Source organism: Nestor notabilis, unplaced genomic scaffold (genome assembly GCF_000696875.1).
Source record: "Nestor notabilis isolate BGI_N333 unplaced genomic scaffold, ASM69687v1 scaffold140, whole genome shotgun sequence".
In the NCBI taxonomy this organism is placed as follows: Eukaryota; Metazoa; Chordata; class Aves; order Psittaciformes; family Psittacidae; genus Nestor; species Nestor notabilis.
Window position 1 is genome coordinate 42,464 of NW_009911411.1, and position 23,630 is coordinate 66,093.

At 43.7% G+C, this 23,630-nt stretch overlaps 1 protein-coding gene across 1 annotated transcript in view; it reads right to left on the bottom strand.

Annotated features, from left to right (window-relative positions):
* AOAH (acyloxyacyl hydrolase (neutrophil)) overlaps window positions 1-23,630 on the bottom strand; it is a 67,601-nt gene that overhangs the window by 11,700 nt on the left and 32,271 nt on the right. The window contains exons 8-16 of the mRNA XM_010014504.1: window positions 22,058-22,118; window positions 21,478-21,548; window positions 20,789-20,837; window positions 19,711-19,759; window positions 18,782-18,876; window positions 11,859-11,950; window positions 9,619-9,701; window positions 3,988-4,024; window positions 3,039-3,113 (exon numbers count right to left, since the gene is read on the bottom strand). Of these exons, the coding sequence (XP_010012806.1) occupies window positions 3,039-3,113; window positions 3,988-4,024; window positions 9,619-9,701; window positions 11,859-11,950; window positions 18,782-18,876; window positions 19,711-19,759; window positions 20,789-20,837; window positions 21,478-21,548; window positions 22,058-22,118 (612 nt within the window). The remainder of the gene's footprint in view (window positions 1-3,038; window positions 3,114-3,987; window positions 4,025-9,618; window positions 9,702-11,858; window positions 11,951-18,781; window positions 18,877-19,710; window positions 19,760-20,788; window positions 20,838-21,477; window positions 21,549-22,057; window positions 22,119-23,630) is intronic.

Here is a 23,630-nt window from a genome sequence, read left to right on the forward strand (position 1 = left end):
ATGTATCCCTTTTCTATGAGTGGCCTCATGTTGAGGGTTAACTCTGGTGGGTAGCTAAGCATCACACAGCCGCTTGCTTGCTTCCTCTCCCCTACAGTGAGATGAGAGAAGAGGAAAAGGGGAGCGAAAGCAAAAGAACTTGGGCTTTAAGATAAAACAATAAGTAAATGTTACTGTTCAATAAGTGAAGGAGAAGATATTGTTCAATAAGGAGAAGAGAGAAAGCAAGCAAAAAAAGTGATGCAAAGGCAATCACTCACCACCTCCCATAGGTACACTAATGTTACGGTTCCTGAGCAAAAGATGGTTAAGGCCCCTAAAATCCCCCCCTCTCCCTTTTTATTGCTGAGCACTATGTTACATGGACTCTCCCTAATATCCACCTCAGGGGGAATGCATGGTGGTGCTGTATCTGGCTATGAGCCTCTGTGGTTCAGCTCTGAACCTCCTCCTGGTTCTGCTGCTCCATACACAGAGGTGCCCTACTGATGGGTGAAAGGAGGGCTTCTTCCCCTATGGGTTTCTGTATAGCTGACTTTCAACATGCTCTTTGATTATGCCAAGTAGAAATACCTAAGATAGATAGCTTTGTCTCCCATGTGTCCTACCCCTCTTACCACAGCTCTGCAGGAGGGCAGAAGACCACTGAGGAGTCTGGACAGACATGGAGGAGAGAAGGTATGTAAGAGGTAGGATATATTTAAGACAAAATAGATCTTGGATATAGCTCTGATAGTGCCCCACATGGACCGAATGCCCATGTTTCGTGGCTCATTGGCAGACCTGAACCTCTTCAAGCTCAAGTTTATCCTTCCCCTTTGCATTTAGTAAGTGCTGTGGCAGGGGGAGAAGTCAAGTCCTGAAGTTCAGTTCCCTGCAAAGATTTGGGATTCTTCAGCAGGCTGTTTTGCACACAAAATAATAATTGGATGAGTTCCCTGGACCCAGAAATTTATCTCAACGCAACATGTTCTGCTGAAGCAGCTGAGAATTTCTGGTGAGAGAGAACTGAAAACCAGCATTAAGATGCAGGTTTATCCTTGTGACAGCCACCCAAGCATGGTGCTTATGACTCTGGTTTTGCCCTTAAATTACTTCATTTCGCCAGAAGGTGTTGCAGCACTTGATTTCCAAACACTGCTCTGATGTAAGGCCTCTGCCATAAGTAAACACATCAGGGTGAGCCAAAATTGACATTCATAACTTCTCTTTCTGTTGTCATTCTCTGCTGAAGTCAGGCATTTATTTCACTGCATTTCTTCACGTTTCCTTTGTGTGCCAGGCTATGAAATTAAAACTGGCCGAGGAACAACCCATAGAATCCCAGCCTGGTTTGGGTTGGAAGGGACCTTAAAGCTCATCCAGCTCCAACCCCTGCCACGGGCAGGGACACCTTCCACTAGAGCATAGCAAGTGGACGTTACTGTTAGGATTCTTGATGCAGTGGATCTGGTATTTTAGGGAGCACTCCATGCCTCCCTACAGACCCACAGTAACATCCTTGGATGTGCAGACAGCTCCTGGATGTCCTATTGCCATGCGTACCTTAGCTGTGCACAGATACAACACAGAGGGACCAGCCAGCCTTGTGCAATCAGTGAGAAGCTTTTCCAGCTGTCCTCTGCCACAGACATCCTCTCCAGTCCCTTACAACAGGGTCCAGTCACAGCTCTCAACCCTCCTTCTGCATGGGGTTCATGGGCATGGCCCACCAGATGCCATAACTGGGAAAGAGAGGCTGGAGACTAACTAATAGGTGCAGTAATTGTACAGCATTTGTGCCTGCTGGTGCTCATTATTTCCTTGTCTGATATTTCCCTGTTCCAGGTCTGCGTGTCCCACATTGTGTCCCAGATTTACACCTCAGTGGGCTGAGAGATACCATTGCCATCTGTCTTTATTTTTCTAACCCCCCTGTTTGGACACCACAGTGTGGAGACTACTGTGAATGTGAAACACAGGCTGCCAATTCCATTATCTTTCTCCTCTGCAAACATCCGTATCAGTCATTGTCCAGCTCTTCACATGGGATGGAATACTGGCATGTTAGTAATGTTTTGGCCAAGATGAAGGAAGGCAAGGGAAGGAGGAAAAGGGAAGGAGGGAAAGGGAAAGAAGGGAAAGGAAGGAGCCTGCCCAGACCATTGTGTCTGGATTAAATCCCTTTCCAGGGACAATTACTCACAGCCTGAAGCACTGATGTAGCTAATGGTGCCACCTGTGCAGATCCTATAAGAAGGCTGGAGGAGAGGCTGGAAGACTCTTTCCTCCACAACTCATGGGGGATGCTATGCACCCTCTGCTGAAGCTCTGGATGAGACTCTTGGGATCTCAAGGTACTGCACACTTACTTACTTATTCTTCTTCACATGCTTCCTATGAATGCAGAATGTTGCAACTTGTTTTGTTTTCAACCTTCTTGTGCTTAGTTTATGCTGCTTGTACCATTATTTACATCTTAACTGCAGTACAGGGCTGAGCTCCTCCTCAGGGCTCCTTTGGCCTCTTGTGCTTGGAAGGGCTCCACTTTTCTAAGCTGTGCTTCTCATCATTAGGTGTCATGCTTTGGGAACTAACCCACAGTACCTCCTGCTGCTGCTTGGTGTGGCTGTGACTTGCTTTTAGCGGGCTGCAAGGGATGGTTTTCCAAGCTAACCTGAAAAGCACATCAGAAAGGGAAATAGCAAAAGCAGGAGGAAACTCCAGAAGCAGGAAGAGGGCAGCAGGAGGAGATAGGAGTGAAGAAAGGTAAAAGTATGGAAAGAGAAGAGCAGAATAAGGGCCAAAGGAGGGGAAAGGGGCAGAAGTGCAGAAGGAGGAGAGCAAAAGGGCCAAAGGAGGAGAAAGGGGCAGAAGAAGTGCAGAGGAAGGAGGAGAAAGGCCACAATCAGTATTTCCAGCAGCACAGAGGAGTAGCAAAGAGAAATGCCACCACAGGCAGGTGCACAGCAATGAGACATAACTGTCCAAGCAACCAGCCCTACTCCAAAGCAGTCACATTTATGGTACTATAACTGTTAATTTGATTTACACCCTACCCGTTGCAGACGTCATTCCCAATCGTAGCATAGATAACTATGGCTGGATTGTCCAACAGCTGGTTTCTGGCCAAGCTAAAAGATAAATAGGCAGCTATGTTAATGGAGAAATATGTTCTGTGTCTGAACCACACACCATGCTTCAGTGAGATCATATTTGGAAGCAGCCTGCTTAGATTTGGACAGTTTTGGGAGTTTTGTTTGTGGTTTTTTGGTGGTGTTTTTTCCCCAATATAGTTTCATACAAAAATAAAGTTCATTAAATACAGATTTTCCTCACTTTTCCCTTCTGCCCCTCATGGACTTGTCTTTTCCACTGTTTTTCTTGCTGGCTTTCTATCTATCTTTGTATTATTCAGAAGACAAATCAAGTAGTTTCATTTCAGGGCAAAGACATAAATCAAGATGGAAAGCTTTTAATCAGAGGTGGGAGAAGATTATATTTGCCTGACAATTAGGTTTAGGTGTAGGACTGGGCTAAAGATCAAATCAGGATTTGGTCTGAAGTTCAGTGCTAGGGGACAAGGATTCATAACTACTTTTTCAAGAGGAGAAAACAATAAATCCCTTAGGATGTGACCTATATCAGCATCAGGCAAACTAAATCAAACCCAACACCTCACAGACCTCCTAAATTCATCTGAAAAGGAGAGTTTCTGCCTCTCACTATCCAGTAGCTGCTTGAACCTATCCCTGTGGAGATAATACAGTGGACTTTCCCATGTCTATATACATTGGTACAAATCAGGAGTAACACGCTTCCTTACTCTGTTTATACCACAGAAGAAACAGCCCATACTTCAGAGCACAGTGGCCAAAGGAAGCTGTGCTCTTTCAGAGGTTTGTGTATAATACATTCCTTACAGTGTTTTGCTTGTTTCTTTTACAGTAGGACTCCAGCAACAGTTCTGTTCCCCCAGGCAGCATTTGAATCCCATTAAACACTCACCTTTTTATTGAGCGGAGGAGATTTCCTGAAAAGCCACCTGATGTCACGTAGTGGGAGCAAGATAAAGAGTACAACATTGTTATAGTGACAAACAAAATGAAGTGCAAAACACAATGTCATGGCGTGTTTCAAAGAATATATCACAGAATCACAGACTGGTTTGGGTTGGAAGGGACCTTAAAGCTCATCTAGTTCCAACCCCCTGCCACAGTTTCTCACCACCAACAACACTTTTAACGTTAGAAGCATTAAAATGAGACAACAAGCCATCTCTGTAACTTTTTTGGGTGTAAAGCTATATCCAGAGACCTGCTGTCTCTTACCTGAGTGAGTCCCACGCTTCAGACTGTGGAAAAGCAAACGCTTTCAAGCACTGGGTTGTTTGGATCTGGCTTTTAATCCAGATCTGGCAGTGTTTTTCCATCTGCTGAGCGTAGTAGTCTCTTGTAAACCAGCCAACCTGACTTGTCAACAGTCGATCTACTTTTGACTTTCCCTATAAATTGCAAAGGGAACTATTCTCACTCTTCTGAGAGAATAAGCATCTCGCACCTATACCACGTTCGGATTGATTCAGGTCCTAAACATAGGCACCAAGTGCCATTTTTGACATCTCAGAGCATCCAAGACACCTGCAGCAGGGCTGGCGGATACAATACAGGATGCCTGAGTGATTGTGCGCTTCTGCAGAGGCAGCAGGAGGTGAGACAGATACTGTAAAGCTGCTTCAATAGCACTAGACACCAACATTTGGATGTCTGCGTTGGTCGCCCCACGAGTGGCAGACTTACTTACTTAGGAAAAATAGGATTAGGCCAGCAGCACCCCTCCTGAGAAGCTCTGCATTTTGATGGCAATTCACCCACATGGGTGCAAACCTTTCCTCCTCTAGGAAAAGAGCTAGCTATACCTAAGCATCTGTGAGCATCTCTACTCCTTCATTTCTCCCGAATGAGAAAAAAGCATTCTCAATTAGGAAAGCTTTCATGCGTAAAACCTACTAGCAGGTCTTCAAAGGCTATGTATATATGTATATACATCCCAGCTACCCACAGCACACAAATCCAACTCCATCGCCTGCTGTGCCAGAGTGATAGCAAACAAGGAGACATAAAAGGCTGTATGCTTTGTTCAAGATTAGATTAGGACTGTGATTGCAAGAAGCTCGCCTCACATCAATGTACAGAAACAAACTTCAGAGAAGCGGGCCCTACAGCTTGTACTTCCTTTTATTTTGCAGTCTTTTCACTCCTCTTTTCTCGCTCCTTCTCCTCTTGTATTACACTCCCTTTATTCTTCATTCAGCTCTTCCCTGGTCTCTCTCTTCTCCTCTTTTCTGCACTGTACCTCTGAAGCGTGCTTTGAGAAGCAAATCCTGTCCTCCCCACAGTTCTTGTGGGGGAGACTTGGGGACAGAACATCATTAAATCCCTGCTGGATTGGTATAGGGGGAAAGATCTGAGATAAACCCCTGAGGTAGCAATAATACACTTTGCATTTTAATAGTGTACCTTTGTTATTATCACTCACGGTGATGCCAAGCGCATACATCAAGAAATCCTTTATGTTTTAAATAATCCAGTTCTTCCAAGCTACAAATGAATATATCTGTCTGCTGCTTCCCTCCCAAGGGCTGCTGCTCCATTCAAAATTCAGCCCTTCTGTTGAGAAGCTCTTTTGAGCAGAATAAGAGCACCACAAAATCCTTACAAAATATGGCTTGGAACATAACTACCACCAGCTGATTTTTTAATAGCCCTTCTTTCAGCTACTGTTCAACAACCCTCTGTTAAGCCATTCTGCTGCAAAGCTCCCCAGTCTGGGGCTGCAGTTCCAGCACAAATAAACTACTGGGATCTCTAGAAAATGTATGTACAAAACAAGTGAGAAGCTGTCCTTGGGTATGCGTTACCTCCACAAGCGTAGGTAGTTACAAGCAGCTCTGTGGAAAGCATTAGCAGAGTTATAAATCAAGGAAAAACATCAAGAAAATGAAGGGTTTTTTTTTATAGAAAACTGTTTTCATAGGTAAAATGAGCCTTTAAGGATGTTCTTGTGATACAGGGTGTAATACGTAATGAAGACATTTGAAAAGAGATAAGGCAGAGCAGTTAGCCTTAACTGTTGAAGGTCCTGGCAGCTATTCCTGTAGCTCTCCTGCCCCCTTCTCTGTGGTTTTCCAAACATTTTCAGTGGGTTTTTGAGTCTTGGTTGAGGAGTCAGAGTTGGGTTTGCTTCTGCTTGTAAGAAACCCCCTAAATCTCATAAACCCTGCTCATACTTGAGCTGCACTTGATTTGCTTGCTCTTAGACCTTGTGTGGCTGGCAAGCAGCAGCACTAACATGCACTGAAAGAGTCTGGGTCTAGATAGCACCAAACGTGCAGTGTGGATAAGAATGGCTCATGGACTTCTTTTGCTGTGTAGCTGTAAAAGCAATTGGAAATGCAACAGTGCAAAGAGAAGTGTCTGGTTTTCTCCAAGTGAACTCCAGGTGGACTAGAATTCCCAAGGCAGACAAAGAAAAATACTTAAAATTAGTCTTTCTCTCCTGGTTTTGAAGCCAACAAGGGATACCTGGTGCTTGATGGCAGAGTGAGCCACAGCACGTGTTAACAAGGTCTTATTTTTCTGCTCAAAGGCAAGATTCCCAAAGGAACAGATCAGACTACAAGTGGCAAAGGAATATACGATACCCGCGGTTTGCAATAGCACACGTTATCCAAGTATCTCATGCAAAACAAGATTGAGCTGTAATTACTCAGCAATTCTGAGGATATTCTAGTGATTCTTTGGAATATTTTATCACCTGATTTTACTCTGACATAACAAGGGATCTTCAACAAGTGCTGGAGAACATTTGGAAGAACTTTCCAACTCCACAATCGAGTGTTCATACCCAGCCCTCACAGTCAAAAGCAGAACTAGCCCATGGCCTACAAACCTGTGAGAAGCTGCTGGCAGGAAAGACACCAAAACCATATTTAAACCAATGAACCAAAAAGAATTATCCTTAGAAAACTGTTCAGGAAACCCCTTCAATGGAAAACACTGATTAAGGCTAGGAGCTGCCTGTGCAAGCACAAGCTGAAAGCAGTAATGGTGGTACAGAACAGGTTTGTTATGGATTATTAACCTATATCAGTTGTCCCAGGTGGGGCTAGGTCAGGTTGGTGGCCAGCTTTTTGATGTACTGACGCTGAGAGTGACCCTTTAAATCCTCCCGTTCTGGGAAACCATTACACCAAATGAGGCAATAAAAGCCAACCTTTACCATGAGGTGTCAGTGCAATGATTAAGAGAAGATACCCAGGGAAGATATCCTGGGATTTTCCATCACTTGTAATTTTTCCCTGTTTTAAATTCCCTTCTCAGTTTTCTTTGGAGCCTTTTGGCCTGACCCACGCTCACCTCCTTTTATATCCTGCAGGTGTCTGTAGTGTAAGTGGAAAGGATACATGTAGAGAGAAAAAGGAACGATGCACACAGTAAGAGATGGGGGGTTTTAAGTCTATGAAGGAATGGGGAAAAAGGAAGATCAGAAAGTACAATCCCTCTTAATGTAAAGAGAAACGAACAAGGTAATGGGGTATCGGGTACTGAGATGAACTGGATATAAATGAGAAGCACCACTGATGCCTGGTCATCCACTGACCACCTAGTTTGGCGCATCTGGGGGACAGACAATGGGAGCTACCAACTCTTACTTACTGAGACTAAGTCAGATGAGAAAGTCAGAAGTGTCTGACCCGCGACACCAAACACATTGTAAAACACACATGCAAAGACCTGAAGCCTCAGGAGCACCATGTGTGCCACAGGAGCCACAGAATCATAGACTCATAGAACAGCTCATGTTTTGGAGAGCAAGACCATCCCATAAAGCCTAATTATCTACCCGAGGAGAATAAATTTTCCTGACCTTCTGCAGCCAGTTTTCTGAAGCATGAAAATTAATTAAATACAACAGAAACACAACATGATAATCACAGAATAATCAAGTATCTTTTAAACCTGCTGTTGGGACACCACCTAATCCAAGACACACAAGCTAACATCATAAACCTTCATTTCTAAGGGAGATTACTGTCATGCTTTCATACAACCCCTTTTACAAATTTAATCCATATCTGTCTTGAAACAACTCAGGGTTTCTTTTTTGTCCCCACTCCTCCATTTTGACGGCTATTCTAGGTCCTTGATAGTAGCATTTCCTATTAAATTTCCCCTCCAAACAGAGGTAGGATTGATGAAACCCCATGTTCTTGTACCAGAGCTATTCCTCTGCTTAAACCATTCTTCCCACTCTGGTGTTTATGCCTTGAAAAGGTTCAGAACTGTAATCCCATTTAGTTTTTGTTTTGCCAAGCTGTCTTAACATCCCTTCAGAAGCCTCCGCTGTCCTAATGTTCCCCAAAGCCCTTCTCTGTATCTATTATCAAAGTGACTCTTCCCTAGGCAAATTCTAAGGTCTTATCAGTGGCCAATGAGAGGAAGGACTGTCTCCCTGTCTCTAGTGAAAATTATGTGCCTCATGCACCTTGCAACCTCCTTAGTCTCTCTCCAGCTGTATCCTGCACTCCAATGCCTCTCCCCTCCACCACCTGAAAAGCCACTAAGTTTTACAGCCAAGAGTCTCATCATTAGCTCTCACATGCATGTCTTGTACAATTGTATTTGCTTCAGTTGCTGTCATTGCTATTCCCAAGCTCGTCTGAATTATTCCTGTGTAAGGATGTGGCCCACTTCAGGATGGTTAATATTTTGCATCATCCACAGATGCCATCAGGCATGCACCTTGGTCTTTGCTCTAAGGTCACCACTCCAAATGTGATTCATTTTTAGCCTCAGGAGAGATGTGTGAGGGACACAGCTCCTCTCTCAAACCCACTGCTTTTCCCTGCTTAGCTGCTTCTCTCCCTGCCTCTTATTTCTTGCATTAATCTTCCTCTTCTTCACTTTACACAAACATTTCCTGTGATACATCACACAAAACACTTTCCTTAATTCTAGGTAGATTAGTCTGATGCACATACCCTTGGCAACCTCAGAAGATGTCAAGCCAGCCTCATTCATTCATTCATTACTTAAAACTTGACAATTGTAAGTTTTGTCCCAGTTCTGGTTTATCTGTGTGCCTTTGATTACTCCTTTATAACCTGTTCTAAGAGCCCATTAAGATGCCTGCAACATTGACCACCCCTTGCAAGAGGACTTCTGTTTGCTGGTCACCAGCTCCAAAGGATGTCACAGGACATCATGGACACCCTTGCTATGAGACTGATGCTCCATCTCTACTATTGGCAACCTTCTAAATCCCCCCTTACAGTCAAAAATGCCCCCACAGAGTTACAGCGGGGTTCACTGGTTTTCAGCCCAGTGGAACTTCTTACTTGGTGCATGGATAAAAGCGATCAAGCCACACACCTCCCTATCAGAGCCAGAAGCAAAGACGTTGAGTTAATAAGCACTGTTCCCTATTTTCCCATTAGAGAGACATGCCATTAGGAAGGGGTTTCTCTTTCATTGGTTCTGAAAGAGAGATGTTCATTAACACATCATCAAGTACCAGACTTGATCCTTGACAGTGGGAGATTTTCTTTTTTTCTTAAAAAACCCTGAAAAAACATACCATTTTTGGAAATGTTCTGTAGGTCTCTGTGGTTACAGCGATTTCTGCTGCGTAAGCGGAGGTACAGTGAGTCTGTCCAGCCTCTGAAAGAAACCAAGGCAGTGCAAGCTGTTAAACTCATATGATACTTGTTAAAATACAGCTGATATTAAAAACGAAGCATGTTCTCATCTCTGAACAACTCTGTGCCCCAGTTATGTATATACTTCTATTTCACCATCTCTCTTTTTTGGGGTCATAAATCTTTTAGATCTTGAACAGGGTGGCCTAAAATGGAAGCCAAGACACGAATGTTCTCCAAAGCTGTAAATTGACGGAGAGTTTCTTTGAAAATGTTCCATCCAGGATGCTTTTATCCTGGTCTTTCAAATGAGGATTTACGAAAGCTTTTTGTTATACATCATTTATCAAAACAATTCTGTTGATTGCTCACTAATTGACTTTTCTGTTGGTTGTTATGGAACAGTAAATAAAAGAGAAGAAATATTGGCAGGGCATTCGTTTCCCAATGCCATAAGTCTTGGATGGATTGATCTGAAAACCGGTTATGCTTGATTGTGATTAGTTGTCTCCTTTCCTTCGCACTGTTGAGGAGATGAAAATGCAAATGAAAAGCATAACAGCACAAAAGGAAGCTGACAAGAAGCTGGTTATTTATATCTGGGCTGCTGGCTTTGTGTTTGAACTTTAGACACCAAAGGAATCAGATAAATACCATGGCTTAAGAACAGCAAACTTGGATGAAGGCAGAGAAACAGAAGACAACAGTAAGTTCGGAAACCAGCAATAAAAAGTAACTAGCTACATAGAAATGCATGATAACATCAACCAGTCACCATGTAAATGGCTACACAAGAAACACCCAAGCTCTCTGGTTTGTTTGGATACAAGTTAAAAAGCAGTGTCCCTCTTCATGCATCATGGGCATGGACCACATCAGTTTGTGTCTCTATTTCTGCAGGCTCAGAGTAAATGGGAGCCTCCCACTGCACGTTGCCGACCAGCCTCCACCACACTTGGTCATTGTGATGTGGGATTTTGAGCTACTTGTCTTAGACATGCCTCACTGTCCCAAACAGGCCTTCTTTTTCTTCTTCCAAATGTGGAAGAGATTAAGCAAGAGATTAACACTGACCCAAGGCCTATGACTGACAGCTTCAGGGTCAATACTAAGCTCTGATCACTTGCGAACTTCCCATTCTTTGGAGCCCACTTAAATAACTGTGTATTGAGTAGCTGGTCGTTGTAGTAGATCTTTAACAGCTGGTTTTGCTGCTGACTCTGAAAGGGGAGGCTGCACAGCTCTTCTCTATGGGCTTGCCAAGTAGTATACCACCTTAAAGCATACACTGTGAATGTAGCTGAGGCTGGGAACCTGGTTTTCGCACAGGGAGAAAAAAAGCAAGCAGAAAGTAAAGTGGATGGATGGTGCAACAGATATTTTTCCTCGAAAAGAATACACTCTGCCAACTTTTTAATTCTGTTGGTGGAGAGCCTCTTCAGGCTTGACTCATGCTTGCTTTGGCATTTCACTGTATTCGTGACCCATCGTAGACATAGCAAATAAAAATGATCTGAAACTCAAGCCAGACCAGGCACTGCTGATGATTATATCCTCCAGTTCTGGCAGGAGCCAAGAGCCTCTTAACGCTGGCCAGAAAGATGATTAACAAAATTATTAGTATTTCTTTTTAACCTCATAATTAATACTGCAGGCACCACAAAGTGTTTTCTTTGCATTTGGACTTTATTTTCACTGCTTTCTGGCAGAGGCTCCTTTTTTCCCATCTATTCCCACATCCTTCCCCATCCACATGAGCCGATATAACACAGCACGTTAGGTCACAAGCACTTCTGAATTCTTCTTTTGCTATTTCCCTCTAATTGTGGGGTGAAAAAAAGCGACAAAGTGGAAGAAAGATTGCCCCGAAAGAGGGAACACTATGAAAGAACCCTGGGCTTATGATTTATTCTACTATTCCAGCAGCAAAAAGAAACAAGAGGAAGAGGAAATGGGGAGAGAAAAAACCAGGAAGGAAAACGCTGATTTTTGTTATTTTCTGCAATGTCCCCTTCTCCCTGCCCCAGAATTTTGAAAGCAGTGATTTGAGAGCGAGCAGAAGCAGAGCTCATGAGCATTTTTATCTTGCCTTTCAAGCACTCTTTTCTTTCTTTTCCTTGCTGTGCTTTGAGGGGCCTTAAGACTTGCTACAACTTGGCCGTCCCGCCTGTTGGCTTACCCGATGGTGGAGTTCAGAAATCCAGTGATCTCTGAGAACTGGGGCCAGTCAAGCTCGTTGGTGAAAGCCATTGGGAGATTAGCAAATGATTTCTGAAAGAGAAATTCTTAAATCAACACAGGTTCAGCCTCACTGACAAAAAATCCTCCCAGCAAACTCAAGCACTTGGCTGCAGCATCGGCTGGAGAGCAGCAAGTGTAACTGTAGCTGTAGCAGTAATTATTTATCAGAGAATCATAGAATGGTTTGGGTTGGAAGGGACCTTAAAGCTTATCTTAGTTCCAACACCTTCCACTAGAGCAGGTTGCTCCAAGCCCCTGTGTCCAACCTGGCCTTGAACACTGCCAGGGATGGGGCAGCCACAGCTTCTCTGGGCACCCTGTGCCAGTGCCTCAGCACCCTGATACGTATATACTTTAAAAGCTGACTCTTATAAGACAGGCATATCAACAGACAGAGGACGGGAAAGCAGGAGAGATATCTGGATCATATCTCCTGGCACTGTTTAGTTTTGAAGAGCCAAAACCTCCTCCTGATGTGGAGCATACACTGCACTGCAGACCACCACAGCAGCAGCTGCTTGCTGCAGCATCCTTCCTATCCAAAGGTAGGTCTCCTTGGGCACAGGAAGAGGTGACACGGTGATGTTCCAAGGTATATGGCAAAGAGATGATAACATAAAATTTACTCCAAGCTCCTTCGCCTTCTCCATCAGAATGAATGTGATCATCCAACCCCCTAAAAACCTCTGCCCCATCCTCACTGCAAATTTCAGGCACTGAAGCAACAGTCAGAAAGGCTTCTGAGTACAGCAGGGACCAGGGAGAAAAACACATGGTCTGCCATAACCTTCCCACACAGACAGATGCAACCTTTACCTTTCTCTGCTTTCGCTGGTATTAGTCCCTAATGCTATTTTTAAGTGACTGGCTCTGAGAAAGCTTCTATGCAGATGCAAGCTGTGTTGCACATTCAAAACACTGGGCCCTGTTCACTTCCCACTTTGATTCCCGAATGTGTCAAAAATCATGAAAGGTGAGAGAAATGGCCTGGAGAAATTGTGCCATCTCAGAAGGATGAGAACACGGAGTAAATTTTCAGCTTCTCCTAGTTTGGGGTACACTTGCAAAGACAAAAGCACAAATCCAGCATGCTCAAACTGAGAAACTGCTGATGAAAAAGGTAATAACCCAAAGAAGGTCAAAACATAAAATCAGGGAACTTAACTTACAGGCTGGTTTAATCCATGTAACTTATTAGCTTCGTTTTCTTTTGAAGCAATCGTGGGGTTTCCTTAAACCATCACTGCAGGTTGGGTAATTCTTTCTCCAGGAGGGTCAGAGGTTATTCAGGAGCCAAAGACCAGCTAAATTTTGTGGTTGCCACCAAGTCCTCATTCCCAAAATCATCACTTAGATGAATGGGAGCTATGCTTGAGTACATTGCCTATGGGGTTTGGCAGTAAGAGGATGGGGGGAGATGCAGGGAAAGGGGAGGAGAGGCGAGAAAAGGGGAAAGAAATCCTGAAGCCAAGCTCTGAGCAGCCTAATACAGAGCAGATGCCAGTTTAAAGCATGTAACAGCATATTTGACCTACTTACAGTAGATCTGCATTAGTTACCAAGGTGAAAACAGATCTGGCTTAATTATCTTTCTGTTGGTTTCCCCTCTCTCTTGTCCCTGCATGTATCTGTACATACATACATACATATATATACACAGAGTAATTACTTTTTAAAGAGTGGAGGGACCTTCCAAATCTGCCATCAAATGTGATAGTTTTGTGTGCAAAAAAAGCACTGAACCCAAAGGCACAGCTATGAGTGGAAGTGGAGGGGTACGGGATTTCTTGGCCCCTCGCAGTATTCGTCTCTTCTTAGCTTTAAAGGTGACAGGAATATTGACATAGTCACTTAGTATAGAACTACAGAGATGATCTTTTACAAGTCACAACATGGAAGAGTATAAGAAGAACCCCCAAATAACTAAATATTTTTAAACAAATCATTCTATGACCAACTTTCTTGTATTTTCTACTCCAAACCAATATTTCCATTGGACAAGTCCTAGTAATTTTTAACTTCTTTTTTTTTTTTCCTGCAAACTTAGCTTAAAAATGAATTAGCCAGAACCTAACTGAGCTGCAAATTGGTTTGGAAAGGAACATTTAAGACCAGAATTAGAGTTGCATTTGAAAACTGTATATATGTTCAGCATTGACGCTGTTCCAGCAAAGCACTTAAAGCCAGGCTTCGGAAGATATTTCAGGACCGAAGGGTGAAGATGAGTAGTTAGTGGGAATTTCAGAGGGATGCTAGACCTTGAACTCTGCAGTGATGTAGTTTGGAAAGCGTGGTCTAACAGACTGCGTTTTGCTTAGTCTTACATGCAAATATGTCCCACTCTAAAGGTGGATCTATAGTGACTTTTAGCTTAAAACTCTTGTACAGCCTTGTTTAAATACCATTCTCTAGACTATTCTGGCTGAGATACCAGGCTGCAGCCTACGTGCCAGATTTTAGTAGAGAATGATTAGGAACTTATTCCAGCCTAGCTTCAAATGCCGTATTTTAGCCTCGAGTGCTCTAGATGGGTCTCATTTTGAAGGAACATCCTCACTTCCTAGATGTGTCCTACTCCGAAATACAGGGCGGCCAAAGCCACGGCTGATGCTAAATGCACACATGCCAAGCTGGGCTTATGTGGAAGAAAGTTCAGGGTTCCTATGGCAAGAGATATTCAAAATCAGAACACAAAAGGGCATTGGAAGCCTGATGTTCCGATGAGCCTTTAGAAATGCCAGTCCCAGCACTCCTGAAAGCGCAGAAGTATCCCTTAATTTGAAGGGGAATTGGCTATTAGTTTTTATACTGACTTTAATGCTGTTCACATTCTTGTGCTAGCATTAAGTACCGCAGACAACTTTCTTATTCTAAGCATACAAATAAGCAAGTCTTCGTGCTCCCAAAGAAAGCACAGCCTATCTTTTGAAAAAGCATTACTCCCTTATTTATTTCCCACAAAATACAGGATCTTACTCATCACAGTATTAGCTGGGAGGGATTCACTGGATTTAGAGGGAAGCTAGGGGATGGTTTTAATAGGATTTTCACAGATCAAACTCCTGACTTTTATAGTGGGGCAAAAACCCCAAAGGATTACACTCTTTTGCCACACTTGGGATATGTGTTCTGGACGTCCTGAACCTACATTTAAAGAAAAGCTGCATTCTTTTAATAGGAAATATATAGTATGAACCAGTTACCTTAATGAAACCTGAGAACACCTTGAGTTTGTGGGCAAGAGATATTTACTGGATTACGGATAGACGTGGGCATTATTTTTCTCTTTATTCAGCACGAAATAGAGATCCAAGAGTTTTAAAAGGCATCTGCCTAGAACGGGTATCATTTCCAGCACATATATAAATACAGTGCTTTTATCTCAGGATAAAATTGTCTCTAAAATGAGATTTAAAAGCAAACTTCTATCCCAGACAAAATGCTGCATTTAGTAGCTATTTGGAAGTCAATTGTAAGCAGATGGACAGAGCAGCAGGAGCACAATATCCATCGCTAGACACATCGGTGTTTTCAACATTAGCATTCCAAAAAAAACATCCACCTCAAAAAGACACCCCAACCAGTGTTTCTTTCACTTTGCTAAACCTCATAAAGTGCATGTATGTCTGCTGCATTATACTTCCTTATTAACGTCTGAGTTTTCAGGTCAAAGGAATGAACATTTAGCTCAGTTCTTGCTGAACGTTGTAAAAGAAGAAAAGCCTGGCAACCCCAAAACCTGGTGATCAGCAGAGAGCCAAAATAAAGTGGACTTACTCCATTCTTATAGTTGTATCATTATCTTCCTGTAATTGTACTCTGGGTTTTGGGGGATTTACTGGATTGATGGCAAATTAAGGATTGAGCCATATGCTCTGCCCCCCTTCCGAAACAGCCCACATGATGAATGCAGGAACATGATTCAGGTCTCTGCATTTGGTCACTTAGGTGGAAGAGAACAGGAAGGCTCTGGAGGACTTGATATGGGACAAGTGAGTGATGCAACTCGATGCATTCCTTGACATAGGACAAAAGCATATCCACTCACATCAGATTACACAGGGGTTTACGACTCTGTGAGAGGCCAATGCTAAGAGAGCAGTTCCCAATTAGACTGGGAAATCCAATATGTATAAGGATAAATGCAAGTAATTTATATATAAATTATATAAAATAGATATGTAAAAGATGGACAAAAATTAAAGTAATGAAATAATACACTCAGTAAATCTGAATTAACAGGCACCCAGTGTTTTTCTTATACAGATGCAAAAAGCCCTAAGGGCGAGGGGAGAAGACCTATTTGGAATTCCACGTAGAGGGCTGAGATTCAATTGAAATGGAAATTAAAGCTTTGAACTGACACTAATATTGAGTGTAGAGAAAACCATTTGATAAACTAATTTTTCTATGTGTCTTATCAATCAAAGAAATTTTGGCTGATTCAAAGCGAAGCGTCTTGAGTTTGACAGCACAGGGGAACAGCAGATACACAGGGATAGTGCCTTTTCCTCCCCTTTCAGAGCCCTAACTTCAAATTCTTGCTGTGGTCCCAGATTAAGGATGTTTCCTGTGATATTAGGATATGGAGTCTCCGCACTCTCTCCGAGCCCAAAACCATCCCTGGGTGTGCTTAGCAATTTTCCTCAAGGAAAGCCGTGTACTGAAAATATATCGAGGCCAGTTAATTTGTTCATTAAACCTACACATGAAGGATATTTGCCAGTGGTATTTAATACTGCACATCAAGAAACAACAGTATTGTGCCTTCACAAGCCCGAGGCAGCTGAATTGCTGCTATTGCCATTCTATGCACAGAAAGCATGACACAGAGGACAAGCAAGAGGAAGAGGCAGTGTCAAAGCCTGAATTCGCTCAGAAATTTTTTTGCTAGCACTACTGTGCTCAAGCAATAACTTTCTTAATTAAGGTGAGCTGCAAATTAAGTAATTTCTTACTACTGCTAGACTTTAAACACAGATAATGAGGTTTTTATGTGACTGAACTCTCTGTATCTCTGCATTAATATTTAACGGTTGTACTTTTGCCAGGTTGGTAGAAAAGATTGCAAATAGTCCTAGAAAAGAACCAGAGAGGGAACACATCTCTCTTTGCCCTCCTTGCCCCGCTGCAGGGCACTAGCTCTAACGTGGAGTCACTCTTTCTGCAAAGGAAAGCAGCCCACTTCCTTTCCAACCAGTCCTTGATCTCCACATGCTGGCGAGACTGAATTGAGCACTGGAAGCACATATTTGCTGGGTCTTACACAGAGAGCACCAGTTTCCTTCCTGTTACAGTTGTTCTACACCCACTGGACAGAAACGAGGTGGCATCAAAACTCCCTTTATAATCTGCACTCCAGCTCCTGGCCTTGAAGCTTCTGCCTCTGCAGGCCATTATCAGTCCTCAACCCATGCAGCTAGTGAGTGGACCAGCAAGCTTCAAGCAATAGAAATGCTATTTAAATCTTCATTACAGACATACATAATAAAATGCTGACATAGTCTAAGACTATTCTTGCCTCCGTGCCTCTGCTACCAGTGTTACTGCCAGAATCATCATCACCATCAGCCTTATTACCATCTTTATTAGACAAGATAATCTCAATTATCATTAGTGCTAATTTATTATGCTTATCATCGGCTCTGCCATCAGTGTCAGTCGTCTAATTGTTGCTCATAAACGTTTAACAAAGGAAAACAACTTCTAATCTGCAACATTTGCATCAGCTCAGCTCTGGGAGCAAAAGGGGGAAGATGCATGAAACTCTCAGATCTCCATCAGCTCTGTAACTACTGGCACTTTGGGATAAGCATTGTTCTCCAGAAAATGTCCATATCCTCCTTCTACAGAGGCCACTGGACAAGTAGGAGGTTTTCACCAGGGATGGTGGGCAATGGCAATCTATCTGCTCACCCCCATGCAACACAGAGAAGGCCAACACATCATCCCTGGCTAGGGATTGGCACTAGTTAGGAGCAGGACAGGAGCATACCTGCATGTTTATCTCCACTCCCAGCTGCAGTTTGCTGGCATTGTCTTTTCCCCTCAGTTGTGTCATTCCACACCAGTGAACTGCAACAGCTGAGGCCCAGCCTCATTCACAGTCAGGTGCATTTTGTGGCTTGAAAATGCAAAATGCTGGGATACTGCCCAAAGATAGACATCAGTGTGGCAGTGATATTTCACGGTCACGACAGTAACTCTTTCCTATAGGACAAGTCCATTCTAAACCCTTGGATGACCCTCAAACACCTGCAGATGTATTTGTTCAATGAGCCTCAGAGCACTGGAGTTACCAGATCTATTTCATGCATACCACAGATGAGGGGAAACAATCCAGGACATTTCATTTCAAAGCCAGATGCCCAAACCAGAAGGTCCGAGACTGTCAGCAGGGTCACTTCTACAACACTCACACAGCAAGGAGCCGTACCAACAAGCCTGCTAATGGCAGGACTGATCCCACAGGCAGCACGGGTCTCCTTGAGCTCTGTGGGGGAAGCCAGATGTCCTGGTTTGTGTCCTTGGCACAGCACGAGGCCACTGAAGCCAAACTCTTCCCTGACCCAATTGCACAGATGTCGGAGGAGAGGCAGCAGCACAGGGCTACGCTTTTTGATTTTTGGAAGAGCAGCCATGGGAGGGGAACGACAAACATGAGACCGGAACTATAAAACCCACTGCAGTAACTATAAATGTATAAATTATTAATGATATATTATACTTATAACGTACAGTTATAAAACTATAAATAAAGCCTGTGCACTTGTTTCCCTTTGGCAACCTGCGGCACAGGGGAGAAAGCAAACGGCAACCAGCAGCATGGTGGTTTATGGCAACCCAAACGTGATTCCTCACCACTGACATCTGCGAGACGGTCATCCACTCGGGAGGGATGTGGAAGTGAGCTCCAGCCGAGTCTCCCAACAGCACGACGCCTTGTGAATCTGCACCTAGAGGATGCATCCTGTTAGTTGCATGAGCACAAAGAGCAAACCAGAACAGAGCATGGAGGGTAATGCTTGAAGAGTAACTGCAGCGCTGGCTGATGGAGTCCTGAGCTGACTGGCCACGTCACTCTCCATGGGGCTGAAATGTTCAGACCCTGCAATGGGATTTCTTCTGCGCAGCAAAAACTGATTAACAGGCATGTGCCAACAACTGCACAGACACAACCGGCCATGAAACCCATGGAGAGGTCTTGCTAATCACTAAAACCCCTGGTTGTGTTCAGGGATGGATGTGTTACTTCGTCAGAGGCTCTGCTGTGCAGCCAACGTTTAGTTTTGCTACCCTCAGAATATGCTTTATAAAGGATTTGCTTCAACATTTAGGAAGAATCCGATTACTCAGGAAATTTCGCAAAGCTCTTTATAGGAGAGCTGGGTGGGGGATGTGCTACTCGTACGAGTATTTCTGCTAGAACAATCTGGCTGGTTTATAATTAACGTTACTTGGCAGTTGTAGATGCCTTTCAACTAAAAACGTTGAAAAGTCTTGCCAGGCAATGGTTCATCCCCAGGATGCTGATTTAAATGTAAGGCAAGGTGAGCGTAACTCAGCTGGCTTCCAACACGGAGTTACCAACAGCCTTTGCTCCTCATGTTTCATCTTTGCTCATCCTCGAGATAAAAAAGAAATGAAATCTTTTGCCATTTTGCCTTTCCCATGAAGCTGTAAAGCCCAAAGTCTTTCCCCTACATTGGCAATGACCGTGAGGACATTAATGTATTTATGAAATCAATACAAAAGACACGTTGTTTTTCATACTGACTGTAAAGATTTACCTTCGCAGAATTTCTTCTCGTAGGGAATTCCATCTTTTGGATCCACGCCCTGTTGGAGGAGAGAAGGGGCAGATGATGAGAGTATCTGTTTAGTACCTGAAAAATGCAGTGCAAGACAGAGGCTGAGAATTCTGTTCTTGAATGTTTGCCTTGACAGGCTCAAGAGGTGGGCTGGTGTGAACCACATGAACTTCAGCAAGGCCAAGTGCAAGATCCTGCACTGGCATCGAGGCAATCCCAAGCACAATTATGAGCTGGATGGAAAATGGATTGAGAGGAGTCCCTGCTCTTGTGAGACCCCACCTAGAATACTGCATCCAACGTAAGGACAACACGGGTCTATCGGAGCGAGGCCAGAGGAGGCCCCGGAGCTGCTGCGAGGGCTGGAGCAGCTCTGCTCTGGAGCCAGGCTGAGAGAGCTGGGCTGGGGCAGCTGGAGAAGAGAAGGCTCCTGAAGGGGACACCTTAGAGCAGCTCCAGTGCCTAAAGGGGCTCCAGGAAACCTGGAGAGGGGCTTTGGACAAGGGATGGAGGGACAGGCCAAGGGGAATGGCTTGAACCTGCCAGAGGGGAGATTGAGATGAGCTCTGAGGCAGAAGCTCTTCCCTGGGAGGGTGCTGAGGCGCTGGCACAGGGTGCCCAGAGAAGCTGTGGCTGCCCCATCCCTGGCAGTGTTCAAGGCCAGGTTGGACACAGGGGCTTGGAGCAACCTGCTCCAGTGGAAGGTGTCCCTGCCCGTGGCAGGGATTGGAACTGGATGAGCTTTAAGGTCCCTTCCAACACAAACCTGTCTGTGATACAATTCTATGATTTAAATTAATTATAATATCTTTAATTTAAACAATTACAAGCATCAATAAATAAGCTTCACTCATAACTGCTTCCCCTCTGTTTCCTTAGTTCTTAATAAACATAGTTTTATTACTTGGAATGTCAAAGACAGTAAATAAATAGGAGTAATCCAAATCAGTTCATAAACCAGAATAAATAAAAATAAATATTCGCAGGCTAATTCAACAGGAGGACAAAAAGAGAAGCAGCAATCAGGAAGGAAGTGTAAGATGCAACATCTACTTACCCAAATGCCATTGCAGTTAGAGTCCCTTTCCTCATCCCAGTTATCAGGGCTAAAACAGAATTAGAAAAGGATATACAGCATTACAGAAAATGAAGCAAAAGGGCTCTTGAGGAAATTAGATGTTTTGTGCCGTTTGTCACTAAGAATATACAATAACCAGAAATTCCTTTCTGCACAGAAGGGTCTTTTATTTCCCCATTTTGAATCTAGGACAGGCAATTTTTCCTAGCAAAATGCAATATTGATTTAAAGTTAATACTGGAAGTTGCCGAATGAAACTTACCCTTTGAGTCTGCATATTCACTTAGGCGAAGTGAATGGGGTGATTTTTGCAGGAGACTGATCCTTTTTCCTTGCCCTTTTCCTTGCTGTTAAGTGTTCACTGAAGTCCACCAGGCCCTCAGTGCAGGGTAATGAGGATCTGCTCTCCCCACCTTTGTTCTGTCTGACCAATTCTGGCTTCAGATGCTTCAGAGGAAGGAAAGAAACCTGTGCACCACCCCTGCTAACGCGCCCCATCCCTGGTCTCCATCATCTCCTCTGGTCTCCATCATCTCCTCTGGTCTCCACCACTGTGCAACCAAGCCAGAAGCGGCGATGTGCTCTCTTAGAGCATGGCCAACCCCAAATTCAGAGCTCATTCTTCAAGAAGTCACAATTGTTATGAAGCCTTTCATTACAAGCCTTACCGTCTGCCAGGGTACACCGTGTTGTTTCTGTCGTCGCAGTCTCTGCCTCGCCAGTGGTAGCCCCTCAGCGTCTGAAAGCCAGGAGAAGCACACACACAGGATGGTCATTGTTACCCTTGCACTTTTAATTTAAAATATCTAAAATGAGAATCTAACTCCAGGTGCAGGAATAAAATCCAGTAAATGGGTTGTATTCCAGAGTCCCTGGGCTAAGCTTCAATAAATGGCACCTTGCACACTTGGGTGCAGAAAGAAGACAAGCTGGCAATTTAATTTGGGGTGGTTTTTAATACGACTTTACTTCACTCTTATTAATTCAGTAAACAGAGCACACAGCAGCAGAGCAATTTGCTTCTGCAGGGGCACAGCTTTATGTGTGCATCTCCCCAGGTGACATCAACAAATGATTGGGTTTTTCATCCAGAGAAAACCCCACCTTTTATGACCAAAGCCCCTCCAATCACTTTATTCCTACCCCTGTTTTCACATGCATGAATGAGGCTTTGCAGAAAATAGGAAGAATCCCATAGACACTCTTATTGTCAAGGTATTACTGTACCAAGGGAAACGTTTTGCTTACCGGGAAAGTACTAAATTTATCTCCATCCGAATCTTCAAAAGGCAGCTGATTTCTCAAAACACTGTAAAAAACCCACAAAACCAACAAACACAGAGTTAACATACGGAAGGGAACCTATTCATAAATTAAAACCCATGGTAAAGCACGCAGGATAGATAATAGCTGGCATGTCATTCCTCCTCCTTGTTCAGTTTTAGCTCTGTGCTTGTACTTCAGCAAAGGGATTCTGTGTGAAGGAGCAAATTCTGGTTTCTTTCAGGAGGTGCTGACTGAGCTCTGGACGTGAGGCTGCTGCACTCCTGCAATGTCAAACCTTCAGGCTCTGAAACGAACCAGGACATCAAACCTGTGGTAAAAGTAACTATAATATTGTTTGGAAATAGCAAATCTGCCAGGTATGAAATACCAATGGAGGCCCTTCTGCTTGGGAAAGAGCTGCAGAATGGGGCCTCCTGCTGATGGGGATTAAGCTCCTTCTTCCCTTAAAAACAAACAGCAAATACCCTTTCTCATATTCATCCCTCAAGTCCTCACACCGTCTCTCTCCTGCTGTGTTCAGACTAGAAGACTACATCCCAGGCTGCAGCTACACACACACAAATGCTTCTTTTAGAGGATAAAAGTGGATTTGATAGGTCCATACACACTGAATTCACAGGTGACCTTATGTTTTAACTGAGGATAAGGGTCTCGTCTTACCATTTCTGTATCTAATCCCACAAACTTCTGGTGATGCTTAAACATGCTTGAGAAAAGCATCCTACCTTGATTTAAGCAACAGAGAGCTGAGCCCTCACTGTCTCCCACAGTGCTTAATCACATTAATTAATGAAATAAATATAATTAATGAAAATTACTTCACCCCCACTGTGACTTTTGTTCCCAGCAACTCTATAGGTTTTAGCAGTACCTGAAGCAGGTGTCAAAATGATGCTGTTTTAGCTCTGTGTCCCCTCCTATTTAGCTTGGACACTTGATAGATTTCACACGGTGTGGCACCTCTCTTTGGCTACAGGACATAGCTTAGCTCACCTACATTGAGCAGCCTTCCATACGTGCCTTAGCAGGCAGCACTCTGATGTGCTAGTCAGCCTTCCCTTGGAAAATTCTCCTCCAGAGTTTTTCCAACATCTTGCACCCATAAGACAGGTTAAATCTGGCGCAGAGAGCAAATAGGTGCAACGAGGGTGGATTCCTCAGCCTGCACAAGCATCAGAGTAAGTACAGAGGAGATGGGTGACATGCATTCCTGGCAGGGCTTGTAACCCTCAGTCTGTCTGTAATCAGTAATTTCCATGTGCTGCCTTGGGCTACTTCTTCTCTGCAGTAAGGTTCAGTTGCAAGGAACTAGCACAGAGCCAGAGCAGCTGAAAAAGTCCAACTGTAAAACACGGTTTTTGAAGCTACAGAAAGAAGAAATCAAAAACCAAAGAGTGAGAGAGAGCCTGAGAGAGGGATCAGAAGAGGTGAACACATTTGATCCAGTGTACGATACACAATTTGGTTCCTACTTCCACGGTCTGAACTCACAGGGCTCAAACTCAGGTTATTCATCCTGACGTAACGTTTTAGA